The sequence below is a fragment of the Scatophagus argus genome, chromosome 19, assembly GCF_020382885.2.
Source record: "Scatophagus argus isolate fScaArg1 chromosome 19, fScaArg1.pri, whole genome shotgun sequence".
NCBI lineage: Eukaryota > Metazoa > Chordata > Actinopteri > Scatophagidae > Scatophagus > Scatophagus argus.
Genome location: NC_058511.1, coordinates 1,001,330 through 1,023,943, shown reverse-complemented (window position 1 = coordinate 1,023,943; position 22,614 = coordinate 1,001,330). Strand labels below are relative to the sequence as shown.

General features: G+C 47.3%; 2 protein-coding genes across 2 annotated transcripts in view; both read left to right on the top strand.

Moving 5' to 3' along the window:
• Positions 1-13,088, top strand: part of mei4 (meiosis-specific, MEI4 homolog (S. cerevisiae)) — a 53,110-nt gene extending 40,022 nt beyond the window's left edge. The window contains exon 5 of the mRNA XM_046372930.1: positions 13,050-13,088. Within this exon, the coding sequence (XP_046228886.1) occupies positions 13,050-13,073 (24 nt within the window). The 3' untranslated portion in view covers positions 13,074-13,088. The remainder of the gene's footprint in view (positions 1-13,049) is intronic.
• Positions 13,089-15,861: 2,773 nt separating this feature from the next.
• Positions 15,862-22,237, top strand: LOC124050411 (snake venom 5'-nucleotidase-like). The gene is made up of 9 exons (XM_046372920.1): positions 15,862-16,423; positions 17,521-17,743; positions 18,081-18,269; positions 18,961-19,158; positions 19,686-19,840; positions 20,046-20,154; positions 20,339-20,488; positions 21,300-21,500; positions 21,587-22,237. The coding sequence occupies exons 1-9, from the start codon at positions 16,058-16,060 to the stop codon at positions 21,760-21,762; spliced, it is 1,767 nt and encodes a 588-aa protein (XP_046228876.1). The 5' UTR covers positions 15,862-16,057; the 3' UTR covers positions 21,763-22,237.
• The last annotated feature ends 377 nt before the right edge of the window (positions 22,238-22,614 follow it).

The window sequence follows — 22,614 nt, the reverse complement described above, 5'->3', positions numbered from 1 at the left end:
GAGGACGTGGACTCTGCAATCAAACTGTAGCTAGAGGGGAAGAGGATTAAACAATGTATAATTACTAGGATTTGCATGCGGTTGATATTCCCTGCCGTTGTCTGCAGTGACCCTGGGGCCTGGCGGAGTAACAACAGTGTTCGCAGATACATAAATTAGACTTGGAGAACAAAAACAGCTGCTTGGGAGAGCAGCAGAGTGTGTGTGTGTGTGTGTGTGTGAGACTGATCCTCCTGGGAGGTCAGGGGTCAGGAAGTCACTAAACCAGGTTGGTATCTGCACCAGAACTCATTTGTCTGAAGATACTGGGACAACAACGCGTCTTTATTCTGTTTGTATTCTGTTTGTCACATTTACAGAAATGAGGGCTAATCAGGCCAGGAAGTCATTTTGAATGGAGGGAGCCTGTCAGTGACGGGCAGCTGCCCTGCTTTGAGCGTTTTGTGCTGAAAGTACAACTGTTATTGTTCATTATTATCATTCATCACAGAGATCTGTTCACCTGAGCAGGCACATGTGCCAACACAAAGTAAAGGCAGCTGAGTGCAGTTTCAGCTGATACTCTTTCTCAGGTAATTAATGTGATGAGTACTTGTACCTGAGTACTGACAGGTCACTGGACTCGTCCGACCTGCTCCAGCGGTTTGACCCGGCAGTGAATAACTGCTTATTGTTCTGCGCTGGAGCTGCAGGTGTGAAGATCATTTGAACATTAAGGTCATAAAATCATCATCACAGCATCAATAAAAATCATGACGGCGTCACAGACGACGGAGGTGAAAGTGTCGGCTCCTCCTGGGCCTTCATTGGTCACCGGACACAAGCTGCGTCACTGCAGTCATCACACTCTGACGTTTTTAGACTGATTAAAGTTTCAGCATATGATTGACCGTTTCATGCGTCTGCACATCAGCAGGATCAGATTCTTGGTCGTCTGGTCCTGACAGATGGAACGACGTGTTGGATCAGAGTCACGTCAGCACTGAAGCAGTTCGAGTTGGTGAAGAGATTCCTTCCAGAAACAAATAGAAATGAATTACTGGTGTCAGTATAAATACCCGAGTCTCCTCTCTACAGACGGGTCTTCTTTGAGCTCTTCTGCTCCGTCAGTTCCACTCCTCCGCCAGTCAGAAGTAACATAATCTCACACGCATGCCAAACCAAACTTCCTTTCTCCAGATGGGACATTCTGGGAATCAGCTCCTCAGTTGTGATGAATCTGTCCCGCTTCTCCCTGCAGGTCTTTGGGCTTTCACAGACTCATTACAGAATCCATCATTCGTTGGCATTTCCCTGCGTACAAGCTGTCGGCTAATTGAGACGTTTGTACCACACGGCTTCTCTGAGAATTGATTGACTCGTCCCGCGATGAAGGCCCTTTAACACACAAATGTCTGTCAGTGTTTGTCTGAGCCACACAGATTGTCTCAGGTTTGGTGTGGAGAGGAAGCGTGGATGTAGAATCAGGGAGCGAAGATACCTGCGTCACAGTGCACATTCCTACAGGTGGGTTCATGCGGCTGCTGCTGCTGGTTAGCCATTTGAAGCTGCAAAAAGCAGAGAAGAAGAAAACTTCCAGCAGGCAGACGTGGATGCAAACCACATGGGGCTCACGTATGTTGTTCAGGTGCTTTCCTCAAAGTGTGTTTCACTGGGAAACATGAAGGATCAAGCAGGTCTGATCTTCTTCTGTCACTCGAACTGCAGCACTTTGTTTCTTCTTCTTTAATCATCTGCGTCGTTGCACACAAAGCAGCACTGGATAAAAAAAATGTAGACAACTGCAGTTCCTCCAACGGCCACTGGAGTGCCACTCCAGTCTACATTCTACTGTGTCTGTGTTCGTGATGTAACTGTACGTGAATTTTTAGGTAACTCACATGGTTAAATTCTATTAAGGCTGAAAGTTATGCAGAATTGAAGGCGTGGCGACAGTTGGCTGCTAGCTGTCTGCCAGGCTTCACCTCAGCCTTCAGCTCTCGTTTGTGTTTGTGATGTTTGTGCCTTTTCATGCAGAAATCTTACAAATAATACAGCAGGCTGCATGGTTTGTTGTTCTAACAGACCAAGAAGTCTGAGCTCCACCAAGCTCACAGCAAATGAAAACACAGAAGTCTAAAGTGCTTCTTATACACATCAGTTTGTTAAGAAGAGATCCACTAAGCTGACATCAAATCTGTTTCTGATCTAAAGTCTTTTCGGGCATCCAGAACCCCCTCTCTTTACTGACTGGTCACACACATCAAACGCCAGCCCATTGACTTTAAGATGGTGTCAGAGCACAGCTGACACGCCAGACCCCATAAAACTTCTCTCTGACATGTTGTGAATGTGAAGCGGAGCAAAGCCAGGCTTTGGTTAAGTGAGCACCGTCTCAGTGAACGATGTAACCGCCGTTACGGTTGGTCGTGTGCCTCTGGGTCGTAAAAACCTTGTCACACTTTAATCCCTCACAGAGAGCAGAATGAAGCATCTCCATACTCACTGAGTATTAAAGCCTGTGGAGCTGCAGAACTACAGTAAAACCAGGACGGATCGCTGCAGTTGTTGGATCTGCTCTTCATCAGAATGTGAGCTCGCTCAGCTGCTGGTCCTGCCTCATTATGTTAGGCGGTTTTATGCGTATAGCATGACTGATGAGGGGCAGAAAAGTCACCCGTGTCTCCAGAGGAAATAAAAAAGAGACATGAAAACCAGGAAGTGAAGCAGAAAACATCAGGTACAGAGCAGAGGTGCACGCAAAGTGGCCCCTTAATAACTGGGCTTTTCATGTGGGCCTGGTGGTCTGGACTTTGCTTCCACAGGTGGAATCCAGCACAGTCTGAGCTGACAGACCTGTCCAGGTGTACCTGCGTCTTCACCATCCATTTAGCACTTTTTAAAACAATGAAAGTCAGTCTTGATGACTGAAGTGTCAGTTCAGTTGAACGATGTGTTGAGATTTAAACTGTTTAATGTTCTCACGATGCACCTTTTTATGCACGCCGAGCTGAAGGACCAGCTTTGTACTGTAGACTGTAAACTTGTCCTAATGAGGCTGCCGTAGAGCCCATGTGTTCAACCTGGTGGGCTCCACGGCTTCATCGACAAGTTGCATCTCCTTTTCAGTCTGAACTGCAGAGGAAAAAAGTCTCTTCATCTCCAAGGCAACAAGCAGTGTGTGTGTGTGTGTGTGTGTGGGCTGCTGTATTTCCCTTTGGAAAAGCTCAGCTTTCAATTAGAGGTGCTGATGAGGAGCCCCCTGAAGCTTCATCAGGGCCTCTCTTTCCAAGCCTTCCTCGTGGATTCTTTGGTAATTGGAACAGATTATCCACATCGAGCAGGGAAAGACCTTCTTCTTTTGCAGGAGTGACGTCCTTCTGTGTTTTATGTGGTTCTGTTACAGGAAGCAGCAGGTGTGAATTGTGACCATTCAGCTGCTTGGTGACATGTTGAATCCATGATTTTATTTCCAACTGTAACTTGTGTGTTTTCTTTTGGATTTACTGGCCGTTCAACCTTTTACACTTTTACACCTGGTACGTGTAAAACCATTTGCTTCTTAAATTTCTGCAGTAATTTGGCTTTTGGACGGCTTGTTGAGCTCGTCGCTACTGTTTGACATGTGAAAGTTTGTGTCGTAGCAGGACAGGAGTTAACAGATCTGTGCAGCAGCTCATAATGTCACCAGTCGTCCTCCTGTGGACGTTATTGACAGCGTCTTGTTTACCTGGGGTGCGTCCATCTGGACCAGGGAGCTCTGTGGACCCTTACTGAGTCTGTCACAGCCCAGCGAGCTGCTGCACAGAGACGCTCAGCAGCCAATCAGAGCGTAGCTTCGCTGCTGATCTCAATAAGTGAAGTCTGTCCTGGTGGACCTCCACCACCGTCAGTTAACTCTTAGACACCTTTCAGGTGTTTCCATTGTCACACAGGTGTAACCAGTAACAGCACTGATGGAGGATCAACAGTCTTTGTTCATTTATAGTTTTCCTTTAAATTGTCATTAATCTGCGCACTCTGTTATGCTGAAGCTAAAGATGCTGCAGAGTAGTTTCCAGTGTGCAGCCGCCGTGTGTGTCAGACCATGTGTAAAACCCTGCCAGCCTCTCGACTCGGCCGAGGAGGCAGCGTCTGCAGCTGGTGGTCGGGGCAGCGCCGACTCCTCTGACGAGCGTCTGAACTCTGAAATCTGGGCTGAATCTCCTGCCTCCTCCACAGGTCAGCCGGCAGCACAGCGGAGCGCAGCTGTGAGGGGAAAAAGCAAAAGGCTTTTGAAGTTCACGCCGGGCTTTGAAAAGTGGAGGAAATCATTAGGAAGTGGTTTTCGTCTGGCTGAAAGGTGCAGCGGGATGGAAGGAGCTGTGGCTCTGCGACTTCAACCTCTGGGACTCCCGAGTCGTCCTCCGGGGACCACAGAGTCGATTAGAGTCAGAACCGCTCGGTGGAGGGAAGCTCTCATCCTGTTATTTAGGCGCCTCTTTTCACTTTCCATTTAGAGCATTTATGAACATTTTAAACCCGAGAACCAAAGTTGTGCTGTTGTAGTGAAGGAGTAGTTCTGCAGGACTTCTGCAGCCACACAGACGCACTGAACGTCAACACTGGATGATTCGGGCAGGACGTGTTGGAGGTTTACGCTCTGCAGGAGGCGACGGCGGTGTGGTTAATCGTTGTGACGGTTAATATGAAGGCAACCCTTCCATTCAGGTCTGTGACTGGAAGCAAAAGCCCGTCAGGCTGGACAAACTGCAGACTGTGACATAAAACTGGGCTCCTGCTGCAGCCAGTGTCAAACCACAGCTGAAGCTTTTTCTCCACTTCACTGGGATTTCAAAGGTTGAGAAGGAAAAAGTCTCAGATATCAGAGCAAAACCAGCTGGTCACAGATGACTGAGGACAAAGGAGACATCAGAGCGTCCCCCTCGACGAGGGGAGGACCTGCTGGTGTGTGGACCTTTGAGTGATTAAACAGATCTACCGACTTGTTGTTCGAGTTTTGAACCATGAGACATCAGCTTCAGTGTCCACATCAATATACTAATTTAGTTTGGACAGCAACCCCGAGAGCAGAACCCGTCAGTCCCCAGAGAGACGCAGCACATCGTCACACTCAGGAAGCTGGTCAAATCAGCTGATGATTATTTCTATTGATTGGCTGTACGTGTGTGGAACTGTGTGTGTGTCCAATAGACTGTGTGTGTGTCTCGCTGCATGTTAATGCCCACATGAATATGTATGATTGTGACATTTGCTGCAGTGACATCCGAACACATCACTGTTTTCAGATGAACTTCCCCTCTGCTTTAAGGTCACTTTTTCCAGGTTTTGTTTTAACGTTGAACACTTGCACTGTCAGTTTGTTGACTTTCATGTCTTTTTGCTTGTAAAAGTGAGTCCAAAACATCTGGATGTTGTGACTGACGGGTGTGTGGACGGGAACTCGATCCCGCGGCTCCGCCTCCTCATCTCTGCTGCACAGACTCGGCCTCCAAATGATGTCACCAGAACAAGATGGTGGCGCTCGTACCCGGGCTGCGGGCGTAGCCCTGCGTTAGTGATACTCGAGTGCACAAACAGAAGCTCACAGAGTCCAGTGTCATCACGCGTGTGCCAGTCCGTGACTTCTCATTACACGCCAAACTGCTGCACGGCTTTGTGAGCCTCACAGCACACCGTACATTCACCTGTCGAGCTAGCGAGGGGTGACCGGGGAGCCTCCTCCTGTTTTTCATTTCCCTCCGTGTTGAAGAAAAGTTTTCAGAGGATGCTTGTAGCTTGTTGGAAATCAGAGATGTGTGTTTTGAATATTCAGTAAAAAGAAAGGATGCTCTGCTCAGTGTGAGGACGGCAGTCGGTCCCTCTGACACGATTCAGTCAGCCTCGCCTCTCTGAGCGCTCAGCGACAACAGCCCAACACGTCCTGAGGGCCTCTTTAGAGGAGACGCAGAGTCAATGGATCAAAAGTTTGAGACATGACACTCGCCGCAAATCCCATTTCCCTCTGGCAGGAAAACATCTAAATCTGATTCTCCGGTTTGGGACCCGAGCCAGAGAGCAGGTGATTCGCTTTGTGCGGGGATGTAACGGTGCAAAACATCCTCAGTTATTTTGCCATGTTTAAAGGAGCTTCCTGCGGTGTTATGCAGCGTATGGCGAGCAGCAGGGTCTTCCACAGCGCCGGGACCCTCTGCACCCTGCAGGTTAAAGATGTGATGCTGAATTCTGATCATTCAAACACAGACTCGTGCACCCTTCAGCTCTGTCGTTCATCTACGTGACTGCAGGGTGTGAGCGACTCCTCCACCTGCAGACGTTCACTGAGACCCCCACCTCTGCTGAGGGTCCGTTAGGACACTGAAAGAGCTAAGAAAACATCTTAGCTATAGTTCAAGTGAATGTGATGCTACTCATGTTGCACAAATGTGCAGTTGTAACATTTCTTGAACTAACTGAGGGGCCCACACCTCACTTGGCCCTGGGGGGCCCCTCGCAGTTCAGCCCGGCCCTGCTAGTTTTCATATGTTGTTTAATGCTTTCGTTGATTTTGCATTTAATTCCGTCTGTCTTGTTTTTCTTTGACGCGAGAAACACCTGATCAGGCTGTTTGTGATGTAGAGGTCATCACTGATTGGATTATTGTCTCGGGCGTAATTCGCCCGAGCTGGCGGCCTTTCTCTGCCTTTCTCCAGTCTAATCAGTGCAGCAGTCAGACTGACTCACATTAACTATTACAGACAGAAGTTTTCAGCATCTTTTTGGTTGTAAGTCTGTTCTTGACCTGACAGCCCTGCTTTCAGCTGCTTTCAGCTGCTTTCAGCTGCTTTCAGATCAGCTCCCTTCCCTCCTGAGGTGGTTCAGTTCCCGATCACACCAGCCTGAACCTGACGTCCCTCTGCCTCCTGTGAAGTGCTGCGACGAGTCTGACGGAAGCTCCAAACGTGTCGGCTTCAACTGATACGGTGGAAATGGACTTTGGAAGTCACTTTGCGTGCGTGGAGTCTGAGTCCCCCCCACCAGCAGCACTTTGCCTTTATTGTTGCCTTCCCCCTGCACTTATCCCACCAACACAAATCCTCCCACGTTCTTTGTACTCTGTAATTAAAGTGATTCTGCCTCAGAAGCTGCACTTCCCCCATCCATCTCCTGTAATTATTTTTGAAGCCTATTTTAAGTGCAGGGTTATTAATCATGTCATGGTTGAAGTACCCCTGGGTCTCTGAGCATGCTGGGAGATATTTCCTTTCATATCGCGTCATCTCAGAAGCACTTTGCACAAAGTTAACCATCTGGCTTTTGTTGTCTTGACTGAAGACGAGTCAAACCTTCACAACAAGCTGCTCTAATACTTTGCATGAAAATTTATGCAGCCGAGAAAACCGAAGCCGACGTGGTTTTCAGGAAACGTTGAGATAACTTTGCTTTTCATGTCCGGCATCATTCTGTCGTCTCCTTTTCACTGAGAGAAATGATTTCTTCTCCTCCTGCTGTAACTTTGTGCTGTCGCTCGCAGCTCAGTCTCAAGGTTAGAAAAGTGGGCGTGCGAGCAGCAAATCACTGGTTCAAATTTTTCCAGACCATCTGGGAAAAAATATGGATGGGGAAACGAGTGAATAATGTTCCCTCCTCCTCCCCCTCGCCGTGTTCATCCAGGACGTTGACTCCTGACTTCTCCCCTAAAGCTTTCCATTTTCACGATGCGTCCTTCATTCAGCATGAAGTCGGCAGTGAACACAGCAGACAGACACAAACAACAGCACAATAGCCACTTAGTGAGCAGTTGGAGGCTGAGTGAACATTAAGAACCATCGCATCGACCAGGAGTTTCTGTTTTCTCCATCCTTCAAAAGCCCTGATTGGCTCTTACAGTTTGAGCTGCTTCTGCTCAGCAGGAAGTGGCTGCTTTATTCCAGCTGGGAGCCCACAGGATCCTGCACGCTGCTCATCACTTCACCATCACTGCATGCACAGCAGTTTGCTGCTCACACCTTAGTCAGGTAAAACTCCTAGAGATAAACAGCAACAAGTCCACCAATCAGAGGGCAGCAGCGACACCTCCCCACCACCAGGGGGCGACACCCCAGAGGTCAGTGACTTCTTTTGTTGTCGCCCAGACTGTCGTGTCTCAGCTGGGCATGTTGGTTTCATTTGTAGGATCAGACCAGAATTCCAGTCTCAACTAGCGCTTCAGACTTTATTATCGATTAATCTGACAGGTATTCTCATGATTTATTGGTTAACGCTTTAGTCACTTCTTTGTCTCAGAATGGCTGCTGAATTTGAATTGAAATACTGGTTTGCCATCACGCCTCAGTACCGTAGCCTGTGTAATGTCAGAACGGGGATTAGATTTGATTCTCTGTGGAAAGTCTCAGAGTCTCATCCTGCAGAGACGAAGTCCTAACAGACAGTGTTTACCAAACCCTGAGTTCATCCCCCAGAATGCAGGAACTCAAATGTGTTTTCATGATGAGATTTGCTGATGAAAACATAAAGGCTTTCAAAGAATCTAATAAAGTGTGCTGGAGTGAATGAAAGTGCAGAATCAAACGGCGATGAGATTAAAGAGAACAAACACGATGAAGTTCGTCCTGTCATCGGTTTGATCTCCGTCTGTTTTCAGGCTGTTTTTGCTGTTGTGCTTCGTTTCCCCTCAGAGCTCCCATTAAGTCCTTCTGATTTATGGATCAAAAGCCTCCATTACAATCTTTTTTTTCTGAGAGCGTCTTCCTCTTCACGTCTGATCTGTAAGATGAGATATAAAAATAAAACCTCCCTCGATACGCTGCGGCCGTATCGATTTGAAGAGGTACACCCGTGGCTGAAAATCACATCAACTTGTGAGCAGAAGCAAACACACTCCATCATCTGTGACACGTTGTTTTGGCGTGGAAGCTCCTCCTGGTGTCGCGTTGTGTCTCTCGGTTTGATTTTGCTCAGAGGAGGCCCCTCTGAGACGCCCTCATCGGCCGTCCCCCTATGGCGGCTCTTTCCACCTGTGAGGACAAGTTGTGCTGTGGTGCAGCTTTTCTGTTGCCGTCAACCCCACCGATTGGCTGACAGGCTGAGTTTGTTCCACCCCCGACTTGATGTGGAGGACTCGAGTCTGTGAAGTTTACACTGCAGCTGCAGTGATTTGTCAGTCGAGACAAAGAAAAGAAGCTGCCAACTATTTTGGTAATTGATGAATCGCTTCAGTCGGACTTTTGCTGCTTGCAGCTTCTTAAATGTCAGGATTTGCTGCTTTTCCTTGTCATTTCAGACAGTAAGGGAGGAGTCTTTGGGTTTTGGACTGTTGTTTGGACAAAAGAAGCACCCTGAAGACATCACTTTGGGCTCTGGGAAACAGAGATGATATTTTTTTAGACCAGACATTTAATTGATTAATTCAAAATGATCTGCAAAATAATCGATAATGAAATTTGCAGCCCAAAAATAAAATGCAAACTAAAATGAACACTTGTTGCTGTTTGTTGCCGGATTTTAGAAGTTGAACACATGGAGATAAACAACAGGTGGAGCTAATTTTTCAGTCAGTTCTGTGAAACCACTGCAGAAGAATCAGAAATACTTTATTGATCCCTGGGAGAAATTGTGTAGAAGAGGACGCCGAAACGAGAAAACCTGATGGAAAGCATTTCGTGTTCTGAGGGAAGGTTAGAAGGTTTTCTGAGGAGTCCCTGAGGAAGCAGTTCTGCTGTGTGGGCGACTGTGACCTCATCATCAGACGAGTTGCGTAGACACGAATCGCTGGGCCGCTCGCAGGGTATCAGCAACTCTGATCGTCTCATTAACATGGAGATCACCGGAAGGTCGACGCACTGAAGAACCTTTATTTAATCGATTGGTGCAGGTGTTGGCCTGAAGCCGTCAGCCCTCGTGCTCACCGCCAGCTGCTGACGCAGTGCTCTGGAGCAAGGCGCTGACCTTCAGATGGAGCCGCACAGCACAGCTGATGGTGAGATGGTCTTTATTGTCCTGGCGCAGTCACTAATACAGTGAAACTGAAAAGAGCCGCAGCTGAAGGTGCATTTGGGATAAAAACAAAAGCAAGCAATGAAAACAAGAAGAAATGAACACCACTTCAGTCGGACAAGAATGTGTGATGTCGTATGAACGGAACCCAAAATGAGGCAGTGAATGTGTCGCACATGTTGGATGTTGTTGGTGGCTTGTGTGGGAGCTGAGTGTCCTAACAGCCCGCAGATGAAGGCTGTTTTTCAGTCTGTTTGTTCAGCTTCTGATGCTCCTGTATCTCCTTCCTGAGGGCAGCGGGCTGAGCAGGTGGTGTCCTGGGTGGAGGTGGTCAGAGGGCAGCCGACTGTCTTTTCACTCTCTGTGATGGAGTACGCCAACACGCTCTCGATGGTGGAGCGGGTGAAGGTCACCAGCAGCTCCTCCTCCAGTCTGTTCCTCCCGAGTGCTCTCAGGTGTCCTCTGAGATGCCAGTCCCCAGGAGTTTAAAGATGGAGACCCTCTCCTCGCAGTCACCGTGGATGTGGAGACAGTGGGGACAGCTTTGTCCCTTTTGAAGTCCATGACCACCTCGACCAACAGACAGTTCATACTCATCTAAAGCCCTCTTCAGTCAGGATTAACAGCACAGGGGGAGTCGTGTCGTGATGAGGATGAGGAAGATGAGGCCGACATGTTAAACTGCTGTAGGATGAGTGTAAAGCTCAGGGTGCACTGATGAAGCCAGAGGTGTTAAAGTTCAGTGTCTGAAGGAGTAAATCTTGACTGGGTCCATATGTGTTGACCGCGAAGGCCACAGTGTTCTGCATGAGAACATCCACACCAACTGTTGTGGTCACTTTGCACTGCATTCGCTCGAAAACGCCGGCTGCTTCGTGACCTTCACAGATGAAGGATGGATCCGTCAGGGCTTCAGTCGCAGTGTGCAGGACAGGATGAGTGAAGAGCTGCACTGCCTGCTGTATTCTCATTCGGCAGATCCCCTCATCTGATCTCTGGAGAGCTGCTGTTATCCATCAGCTGCGTCACTCTGCTCTTCTTCACACCCTCATCGTCTCTTTTATTCCCTCGCGGTCGCATCAAACCTTCCTCTTGACGACGCTCCAGCTCTGCCAATCAGATGGTTAGCATCCAGAGAAAAGCGGGCCTGTGCTGGTCTGTGGGAGATGCCTGACGCCGAGCAGTGATTCCTCCGCTGATTGGTTTCTTGCCCTCTACTGCCCCCTGCCTTGAGGCTGATTCACATCAAGTCAAAGCTGGTGGCAAATTAACGGCAGCTGCCAGTAAAGTGCTGCTGAATCTTCCCTGAGGCTGATGAATCAGGTTGTGTGGCGGCTGCTGAACACGTCACCAACCTGTTTGGACACTCAAATACCTGCGCAGGTGTCCAGAGCAGCTGCACTGCGGTCCTCACATTCTGCTGTTTGGTGTGGACTCATTTCTGAGTGGAACTTAATGGACAGCAAAGTGTTTCTGTCATTACAGCAGCAGTGGAAGAAGTACTCGCATGCTTTACTTGAAGTACTAATTCCACATCGTCTCACTGGTTCAGATGTGGGAGTTCATCTCTTGCAGTCTGCTGCCCTCTAGTGAGACCAGACTCTGGACAAAGACGTCTCACATGATTCATATTTTAATAAGAAAGTGTGCAGGGAGGAAAAGCGGCACAAGACTGCAGTGGAATGCAGCTGAATCTGACGTGCAGGTGATAAATCTGTCAGGTGAGCAGACGCTGTGTGAGGCAGGAGGAGGAGAGCTGCTCGGTGTGAGTCTGGGTTCATGTTTCATTTAAATTTATTGTCTCATTAAAACACTTTTTAAACAGACTTTTTGTCTGCAGTTTTTATTCCCAACAGTGTATATGGATAAGTTTCTGCTGTGCTGCATTAATAAAGTGTTTTCCTCACGTCCACTGAGCCCGCCCCCACTTTTCAGATACACTCTGAACTAACTGGTATCAAGGTGAAACCTTCCTGCACGAGCAGCTTTAGACACCAAAAATAAGAACCAACCGTGAACAAAACGTTTGAGATTAACCTCAACACTTCAGCAGGAATTCAGAGGAAATACGAAACCTCAAGCCAGATCAGAAAGTTGGCTTCAGTTTGTTTATGAGCTGAGTTCAGCTCTCAGCTTCAGGGGGTCATCAGTCGGGACGTGTTGATGAACAGAGCGTCCACCCAGCAGGGTCTGCGTCACAGCAGCCGCTGGCTGGTTAGGACATCCTCGGGACACGTCCTCAGTCCTACGCGTCGTGGACCGTCACGTGTTGCTGTCAGCAGTAGCAAACGCAACACTAACAGGATTTGTGTAAAATTACATTTGCTGCGTTCGCTAAGACGTCACAGAAGATGTCCAATACGAGCTTCTCTGGACTGCTGCCTGAGGACGTTTCTCCGCCCAGGTGGACGCTGTGACGTGCCCCCCCTTCAGAAGCTTTGTGATTCGGCCAGTAGCTTCTCCAGTTTTTGTCGAAACAAGACATTTGAAGGCGTTACCTTGGGATCTTGGATATCTTAATGGATTCAGAAAGTAAACTAAAGGATTAATCAGTGATTTTTCTTTGTGTTCGTGGAGTCAAGAGGAGCTGAAGCTGCAGATTTATTTTGTCTTCGTGGAGGCGTGGACGTCCTGCTGACATTGTCTCAGAGCACTGAAATAGTTGATTTGAACAGAGAAACAGGCCGTCAGATATCAGCCAGACGATCAGATGTGTGAGAATCAAGCAGACTCGGCAGGAGCAAAGCAGATTGTGGGAGTTTAAACAGACTCCCTCAGGAAACAGAAAACATTATTAAAACTGAGCGAACAGACTCAAAAGTCCCCAGTGCTTTCATTTTAAATAGTACATGTTAGAAAGAGCTGCCAAGAATAATAAACCGTTTTTGTTTGTGTGCTCTGATATAATGAAAAGCTCAGGGTGAGTGAGTTTGTTTGACAAATCAAGAAGTGCACATACAGAAGTGATAATCAAAGAGTTTGGAAGTCTTATTTCCACTGTGGCCTTCTGCACTGACACGTGAGGGTTTTTTCCAAAGCTGCACACATAATTTCAGCTGTGACGATCTGCTCTCAGATTAAGCTTTCTTTGATAGTTTAATTCCTCCTGCCGTGTGTGACGCAGGACGTTAAGGCGGTCCTTAATCCCGTGTGGCTGGAGGAGCGCTGCAGTCTTGTTCTGATGATGTCATCTGGAGCCAGAGTCTGTGCAGTCCTGATCCCTCCTGGGCCTGGTGGTGGTGAGGCTGCTCGAGGTAGCCTCGGTCGGGGCGAAGGTCCTCTAACACTTTGTGTAATTTCCTACCATAAGGTTTGGAGCTTTTCCATGGTTGGCACTGTTGTCATTTTAACTAAACTGGATGCACTGGCTAAGCTGGTGTGTGCAGCTGAGCAGTTTGAACTGAGTCGAATTTAATTAATGCAGTTATTTATTTAATTCAATTAAAATTATTTACGAAAATAAATTACGGCCAGCTGACGAAACGGTGCTGTACTTGCTTTATGCTGCTACTGTATGAATGACTGCTTTCCACAACATCAGCGTCATCATACACAGAAAATGAACAGACTTTCAGCATCGTCCAGGTCCAGGTCCAGGTCCAGGTCCAGGTCCAGGTCCAGGTCCTTTATGTTGGGCCACATGTCAGTTATTCACGTGGATCATCTGCTAACTGTAGTGCAGTGTACGGAAAGGAAAGGCTCAAGAAACAGGAGGAGGGACGCTGGTCTTTGTCGTACGTGTTGGCCTGTGAGCTGCAGTTCACATCCGTTTCTGTCCGGACTGACGTGTAGCGAAGACGCTGAGGGAACTGAACAGTTGTAGAATACAGTCATGCAGAATAAGGCTTTAAAAAGAGCCAGTAAGCAGCTACGTCGTGGTGAATGTGTGCCGGCTGACATGAAGCGTTAGCATCAGGCCTTTTGCACTGCTGTCTTATGGAAAACGTGAGACATATCGCTGATCTTACTGCCAACTTGAACAGCTGAACTGATACTGCAGCATCGTCGTCACTGAACCGAGTCACACAGTCGGAGTGATGACTGGCTGCTCCGTGGAGCTGCAGAGGAGTGCCTGGGTGAGCCAGCCAAACCAGTTAGCACACTCAACGTTGGCCTTTTTCCACAAAGCACCACTGTAGTATGTGGGACTGCCAGCTGATTGTTGCCTGTAATACCCAGATGGAGCCCTGAGTCCGCTCAAGGATCTGCCCTTAATGACTAAAGTCTGAATGGGCATGTAGAAGTTAACCCTGACAACCGGCGGACTGAGAGCAGGATCGACCCCCCTGCAACAGGGACTCACTGTGGCCGAGCCGTCCTCGCTTTTCCAGTCAGGATGCTTCGAATTGTGTCATTAAAGAATAGTAACTGAGCTGAGCGCCACATTTTACAGCCCAACTGGTGTTGATTAGCAGATGTTAGCACGTTAGCATTTAGCTGACTGCTGGCACACCTGTAGACTCTCATGTTCTCTGTCTCAGCAGAAGCACAAACACAAAAAATTGAATCGTTCTTTAATTTGCGGTCGGTGGAGACTGAAGGGAAACAGATGGGATGCGTTGACGGACTGAGACACGTACACACTCATCAGAAAGGAGAACCAACACGTTCGTCAGCACTGTGAACTCCTTTGGCTGGGAGGCTCCACCGCACACAGTAATCAGTATAAAAATATAAAAACAGGAATATAACGAAGAAAGAGACTGCGAATAACAACACAAGGCATCACAAAACCAAAACCTACTTCTACATCGAGATAAATCTGGTGAAGATGAGACAGGTTTATTCAGGTGTCCTGTGCGTGTTTCTCGTCTTCCAGCAGGAAGTGGGATTTGATGTCAACCTTCAGCATTTGTGAAGTGAGACGTTTCAGGGTGGAATTTTTCTTCAGCTCACATCGCGTGTCTGCGTTGCATTATGACACACATGTTTTATATCAACATGTTTTTACACGACAACATGTGTCATGAGCTGAATGACGACGACGTGACAAGGAAAACTTTTATTGTTTGTTGAGGATGAGGACATCACCTCACCAAAACAATCAGCACCACCCTGTGGTAAAGGAGCAGTCTGTAAAATGTGGTCAGAACGTTCAACAAATGAGCTAACATCAAACCACAGTGAGATACAAAGCAAAGTTAGCATGCTAACCAGATAGCCCCAGCCCGTCCTGTCTGTGTTACCTTTGTACCTCTAGGGGCGCTATTGCGACAGGTAATCTTCACCACTTTGGTTGAGCAAGTTAGCATGCTAACGTTTACTAAACAGCCCAAAACACAAAGTAGAGCTGAGGCTGTAGCACGAAGGGGAGCAGCTGGTTGGACTTCAGACACACCGAGGCCAGGATGTCGCCAGTTAAAAAAAACTTTATTTATATGACAGGAACTTGTTTTGTGGGTGTCTGGTCTTAGACTAAACCAGATCAGTTGTGACGGATCTTCCTCTGAGGACCTTTAGAAACCAGCAGCTGCTCTTTCACTTTTTCCTTCAGCTCAACAGAATCTGAAACGTGTCAGCTTTGTGCCACAGCGAGGGACAATCAGGGTGACCTGTTCCTGATCAGCAAGTTGGAGTTGTCCTCCTGCATGTCCAAACACACAAAGACATCCTGGGCTGAAAGACTGAGCACGTTGGTCCCAGTGAGGCCTCATTCAGTCACATCGGGGATCAAGAGTCAACACCCAAAACCATCCTTTTCTCAGGTGGAGACCTTCCCCCAGTGTCTCTCCGCCTGTCCCGGTGGTATCGTCCCCACCCTGAAGCTGATCAGGTTTTACTGGCACAGTTAGATCACCAAAGCTCCAGATGTATGATTCAGTGCCGTATGAGGGTATTTAACTCAAGCTTTTTTAAGTAGACGCGCTCAGCTTCCACGTAGTTTTAGTGGCGAATTGAAGTTAAAGGTGCGAACAGGTTACAGGTGTGTGAGACATCAGGGAAGACAAAAGGCGTCTCAAAACCCAAATCCTCCCTGATGTCTCACTGAGCTCACAAAGCCTCCACAGGGAGCGTGAGGAGCACAGAGGACTACCACAGGACAGACTCCGGCGGGTCTCCGTCCTCCGTTTCCTCCTCCAGAGTTTTTGCGCGCCGCGGAGAGATGGGAGCGATGCGCCCGGAGAGGAGCGCTCTGCCGCGGCTCTGCCTCCTCCTCCTCCTGCTGCTGCTGCTGCTGGCCTTCTCCGTGTCCTCCTCGGCAGCCTGGGACCTGGTTCTCCTCCACACCAACGACGTGCACGCCCGGGTGGAGGAGACCAACGAGCACTCCGGGAAGTGCAAGAGCAGCAGCAGCGGGTGTTTCGCCGGGGTGTCCCGCAGAGCCACGATGATCAAGAGGATCCGCAGCTCCGAGAGCAACGTGCTGCTCCTGGACGCCGGAGACCAGTTCCAGGGGACCGTCTGGTTCAATTACTACAAGGGGGCCGAGGCTGCTCATTTCATGAACAAACTGGGTTATGATGCCATGGTAAGGAACAGATAACAGATTTATCAGTCCGGGAGGCTGTCAGCTTTCAGAACAAGTTTTCCTTTAATCGTTTTTCTGGACTGACTTTAGAACTGTTCCTGATAAGACTGACCCCACTGACCCCGGTCTGTACTGCAGTCTTGTAATTGACTCTGGGTGCACCATCAGTATCATCTGTGTCTAGTTTAACCAGCAGTTCCTGTCTGGCTAAATTGCCTAAAGCTCCTATGAAACCATCGGAGTTTCATAGGAGCCCCCAGCCTCCAGCCTGGGACTGACGGGCTGCCCTTTTGTTTCCAGTATGCAGCTCATTTATCAGATTTATCAGCAAAATATAAAGTACAGGCAAAAATTCTCATCATGCAAAAAACACCTGGAAGTTGAGCTCATTTCTGCAAATTTATAATGCTGCGTAATTCATTAGATTGAAATAATATTGAATGATATTTCATGAAGTGGTGGTGTTTTGGGTGTAAAATCTTAAATTACAAAGTAACAATCGTTGTTAGATGATTGTAGATGAGTAAAAGTATCAGAAAATAGAAATACCCAATATTTTTGACAGTTTCTGGATGGCTTCTTGTTTTGCATACTGTAGACAAGACAACTTTATTTGTACAGCCTGTTTGTACAAGCCGTTTGTCTCAAAGGGCTTTAGATAACATCACAGCAACATCCTCTGCCCTTCGACCCTCACATGGACTGAGGAGAAACTCCCAGAAGAACCTTTAACAGGGAAACACTGGGAGAAAGCTCAGGGTGAGCAGCAGAGGAGGGATCCCTCACCCAGGACGGGCAGGAAACCAGTCAACAACATGAGATGTGGGATAGATGGGGAATGTTCAGTCAGGGGAGAGCTGATGGAGGCTGATGGAGGCTGATGGAGGCTCCTGGTGGCAGCAGGTTGGTTGATGAGCAGGGACGGCAGGCAGGCAGGCAGCTGCACAGAATTCATAACTCGGGTTATGCTGCCACCTGGTGGGGATGTCGGTACATTACAAAGCAGCCCAACCTGTACACGCTGCTATAGGAAAACAGCTCAGAGACCTACAGTCAAATCTGTTCATTCTGCACTTCTGTGACTTTGTGCTTCTCAGGCTTTTGGAAATCACGAGTTTGACAACGGAGTGGAAGGACTCATGAAACCGTTCCTGGAGCAGGTCAAGTTTCCTGTTCTCAGCTGCAACATCAAACCAGATCAAACTGTACCTCCGGCGTTTGGCAGCTCGTACCTGCCCTATAAGATTGTGGCGGTTGGCGGTGAGAGGGTGGGCGTGGTGGGCTTCACGTCTCAGGAAACTCCTGCTCTGACCCAACTCGGTGGGTTTGAGTCAAGTCCAGTTCACTTGGGTGACGACACCAAACCCCAAATCAGTCAGCATATCACTGGCATAAAACAAACCATTTATTAGTCTTGGTAAACGTTAACACTGAGTTTAAAATGAGAGAAAATTAATGTGACTTGAGAGGAATTAACATGTTTTAAATCAGAGACATGTCCAAATGAAAATACTAAAAATAATTTAATGAAAAAATATATAAAGTTAACTGGAGATTTTGCCTTTTTCTGTTGTTGTTTTGCTGACATGGTGATGTCTGCAGGTTTAACAGATTTTTCTCACCTGTTGTGCTCTCACCTGTCCGTGTCGGCGTACAGGAACGCAGCTGAAGTTTGAGGACGAGGTGGAAGCCCTGCAGCTGCAGGTGAACAAACTGCAGACGCTGGGAGTGAATAAGATCATCGCTCTGGGTCACTCTGGCCTACCTGTGGATCAGGAAATAGCCCAGAAGGTCCGTGGAGTGGACGTGGTCATCGGTGGACACTCCAACACTTTCCTCTTTACAGGTGGGGAGCTGGACACATTCTTATTCAAAGAGGAAGAAATCAGTGAGCTCCTCTGCTAATTGGACAGCAGATCAGCTGCATTGATGAGGTGCTGCGGTTAGCATGTTGTCTCATTTCTGCTTGCTGTGTTGCTGGTAGAGCAGTTGAACCCTGTTTGTCATATTCTTTGCCACACTGACTGGTTACCCACTGTAAGTTAAAACTTACAGTGGGTAACCAGATCCCACATGCTCTTCAGTTTTGCTGGCCACCGTAGCCTAGCAGTTAGCGATGGCTTCTCCTTCTCCTTTCTCTTGCTCAGTGTGTCTATAGTAACACTGGTAGATGTAATAAATTTAGTTTATTTATTATTCATGTTGGACGTGAGGTGAATTGGAAACGTCTTCCCGCACTTTGAAAACTCAGTCGTTAGCTTTTGTAGTTAGCCAACATCCAGTAGCTGGTGATCTGGGTCTGATCTGCATGAAACATGTACAACAAGGTAACTTACATTGTGATTTGATGCTAAATAAATAAAATTGATTTGAAAGCAGATGATGAAACCTATGAAGAAAGAATGTGTTAATATGTATAAATGGACATTTTAAATGTAGTTCTTCATTAGGGAAACTTGCATGACTTTACGTTTATCATTTAAAAACTGTGGATTTTGGATTCCCACATTGTGATTCTCCTCATGGTTGTGTTTCAGGATCTCCTCCTTCCTCTGAAGTGCCAGCAGGTCCTTATCCACTGATGGTGAAGGCAGACGACGGGCGGCAGGTTCCTGTTGTGCAGGCCTACGCCTTTGGAAAATATCTGGGTTACCTGAAGGTGACCTTTGATGATGCCGGAAACGTAGTGAGGTCAACAGGAAACCCCATCCTATTGGACAGCAGCATCCCACAGGGTAACGAGCACTCAGTCAGTCAGCTTCCTTTTGACTGCGTTTTCATGAAAGGATCATTTCAGTTTATCTCAGCTTGGGCCTAATTCACACTGTAGTCACCAAGCTAATAGCTAACATGTGGGACCTCAGTGACGTCACTGAAACAGCTTATCCAGATGAACTGAACCTCTTTATTTGGAGGTCAGACGGAACAATAAGTTCAGCAGGTCGAAGTCGAAGCAGGAAGTCACAATGTAAACTGTGATGCAGACAGTTTGGGTTATAATTTAACTAGTAAGTTTTAGTTTTCTCCTCCAGATGGGTTTGTCTGCTGTTGCAGTGGTCAAGTTAGCAGCTGCACAACATGATGCACAGACTGGATATAAAATATGAAGATAAAAATGAAGTATCTCTAAACAACATGATCAAATGGATAGTGACGGTGATAACAACAGTCATTATGTGTTCCAGCAGCGAGAAAAATCCAGTTCAGTGTCCATTAAAACATGGTTATCTCGACTCCTACTGAGGCGAAATCTCTTGTCCAGACCCAGAAGTTCTTGCCGACGTGGACGAATGGAAAAAGAGTCTGGCCAACTACTCGGCTCAGGTGGTGGGAAGGACTCTGGTCTTCCTGAACGGGACCACTGAAGAGTGTCGATTTCGGGAATGCAACCTGGGAAACCTGATCTGTGACGCCATGGTGAGCCTTTGTCTCCTCAATGCTTCAATGAAAATCTGTCATTTGAAAGGTGACTCTCAAAACCATTTAGTCCAAGCAACGTTTTTATGCTCTGTATCTTTTTGTTGTTGGTTCAGATCAACGATTGATCAGTCCCACTGCAAACCGAACGCCACAGAAGTACTACTATAAAGAACATGGTCTGCCTTTTGTCTCCATGATTCAGGTCAGCAACAACATCAGATTCCCAGACGATACCCAGTGGAACCAAATCAGCGCCTCCATCCTCAATGGAGGAGGCATCCGGACGTCTGTCGATGAACGCAGTGGAAACGGTGTGCAGGCAGGAAGTTACAGGAAAAAAAACAGATTCTTTGGGCCAAAGAAAGCAAATGACTCCGTTTATCCTCTCGTCTTGTAAAGCTTTTTTTCTTTCCAGGCCCATTGAGTTGTTGACTATTTTGTGTAAAACAGTTTATGCTTTGCCAGGAAAACTTCATGTTGGTGTGTTGTCTGTAGGTTCAATCACTATGGAGGACGTGATGTCCATCTTACCTTTTGGAGGAACTGTCGACCTGATGCAGTTGAATGGCTCAACACTGAGGGAGGTTTTTGAACACTCAGCGAAACGGCATGGCCAAGGCAAAGGAGAATTCCTCCAAGTGTCCGGTATCTTTATTTTTACGTTTTTGCTGCCTTAAAACTAGCAGTACTCACATGTGAAGAAAACTGAACATTTTTCTGCTACTGATTTCAGGTCAGTATAGTGCGTTATGGTGATTGTGACACATAAAGATAGTTGACTCATCTCCATTTCTTCCCACTGTACAAAACTGAAGCCAGAATATCCTTGATACAAGCGCTGCCATCTTGTTGTGATGATGTCATTTGGAGCCAGAGTCTGTGCGGTAGTGATCGGGAGGTGGGGTCGCGGTATCAAGTTCCCGCCCACACACCCATCATCTGAGCCAATTAGGAGCAGAGCTCAGCTGTCAATTACGAAGTTACACCTCCTTTTTATAGCATCAAATAACTGATTAAAACCAAACTGATCAGAAAATGAACACTTGAACAAACATCAGCGTGATATGAAGTACCTGAAGTGACAGAAACCATCTTTGGGAAAAATTTATTTGACTTGTACTTTGAGCTTTTAGTTTGGCTCATGTCCCATCTGCTAACATGGAGGGGGAGGAGCTTATGAGCTGTACTGCAGCCAGCCACCAGGGGGCGTCCAGATGTTCTGGCTTCACTTTTGGGGAGCTTTCAGGTCCATCTTTAGATACAGTTCTTTAGATACAGTTAGATACAGATACGTTCTCTGTGATTAATAAATAAAAGTAAACGTGTTGTTTTAGCAGCCTTAATGATAGTTAATATGAATTAATAATTCTACCTTTCATTCTTCTCTTAAAAAAACAACATGGCTAACAGTGGAGTTTAGAGTGTTGATGGTCCTCGTTCCTACTGTGTCCAACAGGATTTCACGTGGAGTTTGATGTCTCCAAACCTCCGGGGAGTCGTGTGAGGAGCCTCCTCATCCTCTGCACAAAATGTCGCGTTCCTCACTACGAGCCCGTGGAGAATGAGACGGTCTATACGGTCGTGGTGCCGTCCTTCTTGGCGATGGGTGGAGACGGATATTCTATGATCAAAGACGAGGCTCTCAAACACAACAGCGGTGAGATGTTTGGATGTCACCACACGTTTGTTTTGTATTACTGAGCGGAGACGTGACTTTTCATTTCACTTTTCATTTCCCTCCAGGGGATTTGGACATTTCAGTTGTGTCCAACTACATCATGCAAAGGCGGCAAGTTTATCCATCTGTTGAGGGACGCATCCGGATCTTCAACTCGGCTCCTGGACTGCAGGGACAAACCTCTCCGCTGGTTTTACTGGTTTCACTGGGGCTGCTGTGGACTGTGTGTGGGAGCATGTAAGGCTGACTTTACCCAGAAACACAGGAGGACAGAAAGAGGATTTTAATCAACAGCGCAGATGAATGTGATTGTACAGGACTGAAAGTATGATTTGACTTTTAAAACAAAAGCTGAGCTCTCATAGCAAAATTCTCCCCCAGATATCTGGTTTGAAGTGCCTTAAAACCCGATGTGGGCCCAGTTTGTTAAAATCCACAGCAGAGGTGACTCCAGGGATTCTCATGGGAACCTGCAGCACACACACTCACTGCACTGCTGCTCGTCAGCCGGCGAGGACTGAAGGACTGTCCTCCGTTTGTTCTTCTGAACTCTAATCAGCCTCTGGTCCTCTGGACCTGATGTCAACGTTTGGTATCTGTGGGTTCAAATGTTTTCAGGGTGAAAGTTTCCTTCAGCTCCTTAACTTGTCTTTCATTGTCAGGCGCTTTCAGTGTGGTGATACACGTGCTTTAAATAAACTTGTGATGGGAGGAGATGTGTCGGGTATCAGAGCTGAGTGATGAGAAGGAACCAGCATGACGTCGAGGAACGTGTTTGTTCTGGTCATCACTTTCTCTTTCACGTTTCCTTCATTCCAGGCAGCCTCCTTTCACTTTCCAGTTGAAACACGTCAAAGTGACGCAAAACCAAAACCCTGTTTCTCTCTCACCTCAGTACTAATGCCATGCAATGAAATCAAAGAGGAGAAATATAAAGATGCAGCAGTGTAAAAATAACAATCTAAAATCCAGCCTGTGTGCAGTCATGGCAGTCACCCACACCGAGTGTGCCGAGTCTTAGACCTGATGAACCACGAGTTACGATCCATCCTGCATGACGGTTCCTCTGCAGGTCAGGATTTCACTCTGAGCC

Excerpts from the sequence above, each read along its gene's own strand:
- LOC124050411 (XM_046372920.1), top strand. The coding sequence starts at position 16,058 with ATGGGAGCGATGCGCCCGGAGAGGAGCGCTCTGCCGCGGCTCTGCCTC. Across the intron at positions 19,159-19,685 it reads GGACAGCAGCATCCCACAGG|ACCCAGAAGTTCTTGCCGAC; the intron begins GTAACGAGCACT and ends TCTCTTGTCCAG. Across the intron at positions 21,501-21,586 it reads GGCTCTCAAACACAACAGCG|GGGATTTGGACATTTCAGTT; the intron begins GTGAGATGTTTG and ends ATTTCCCTCCAG.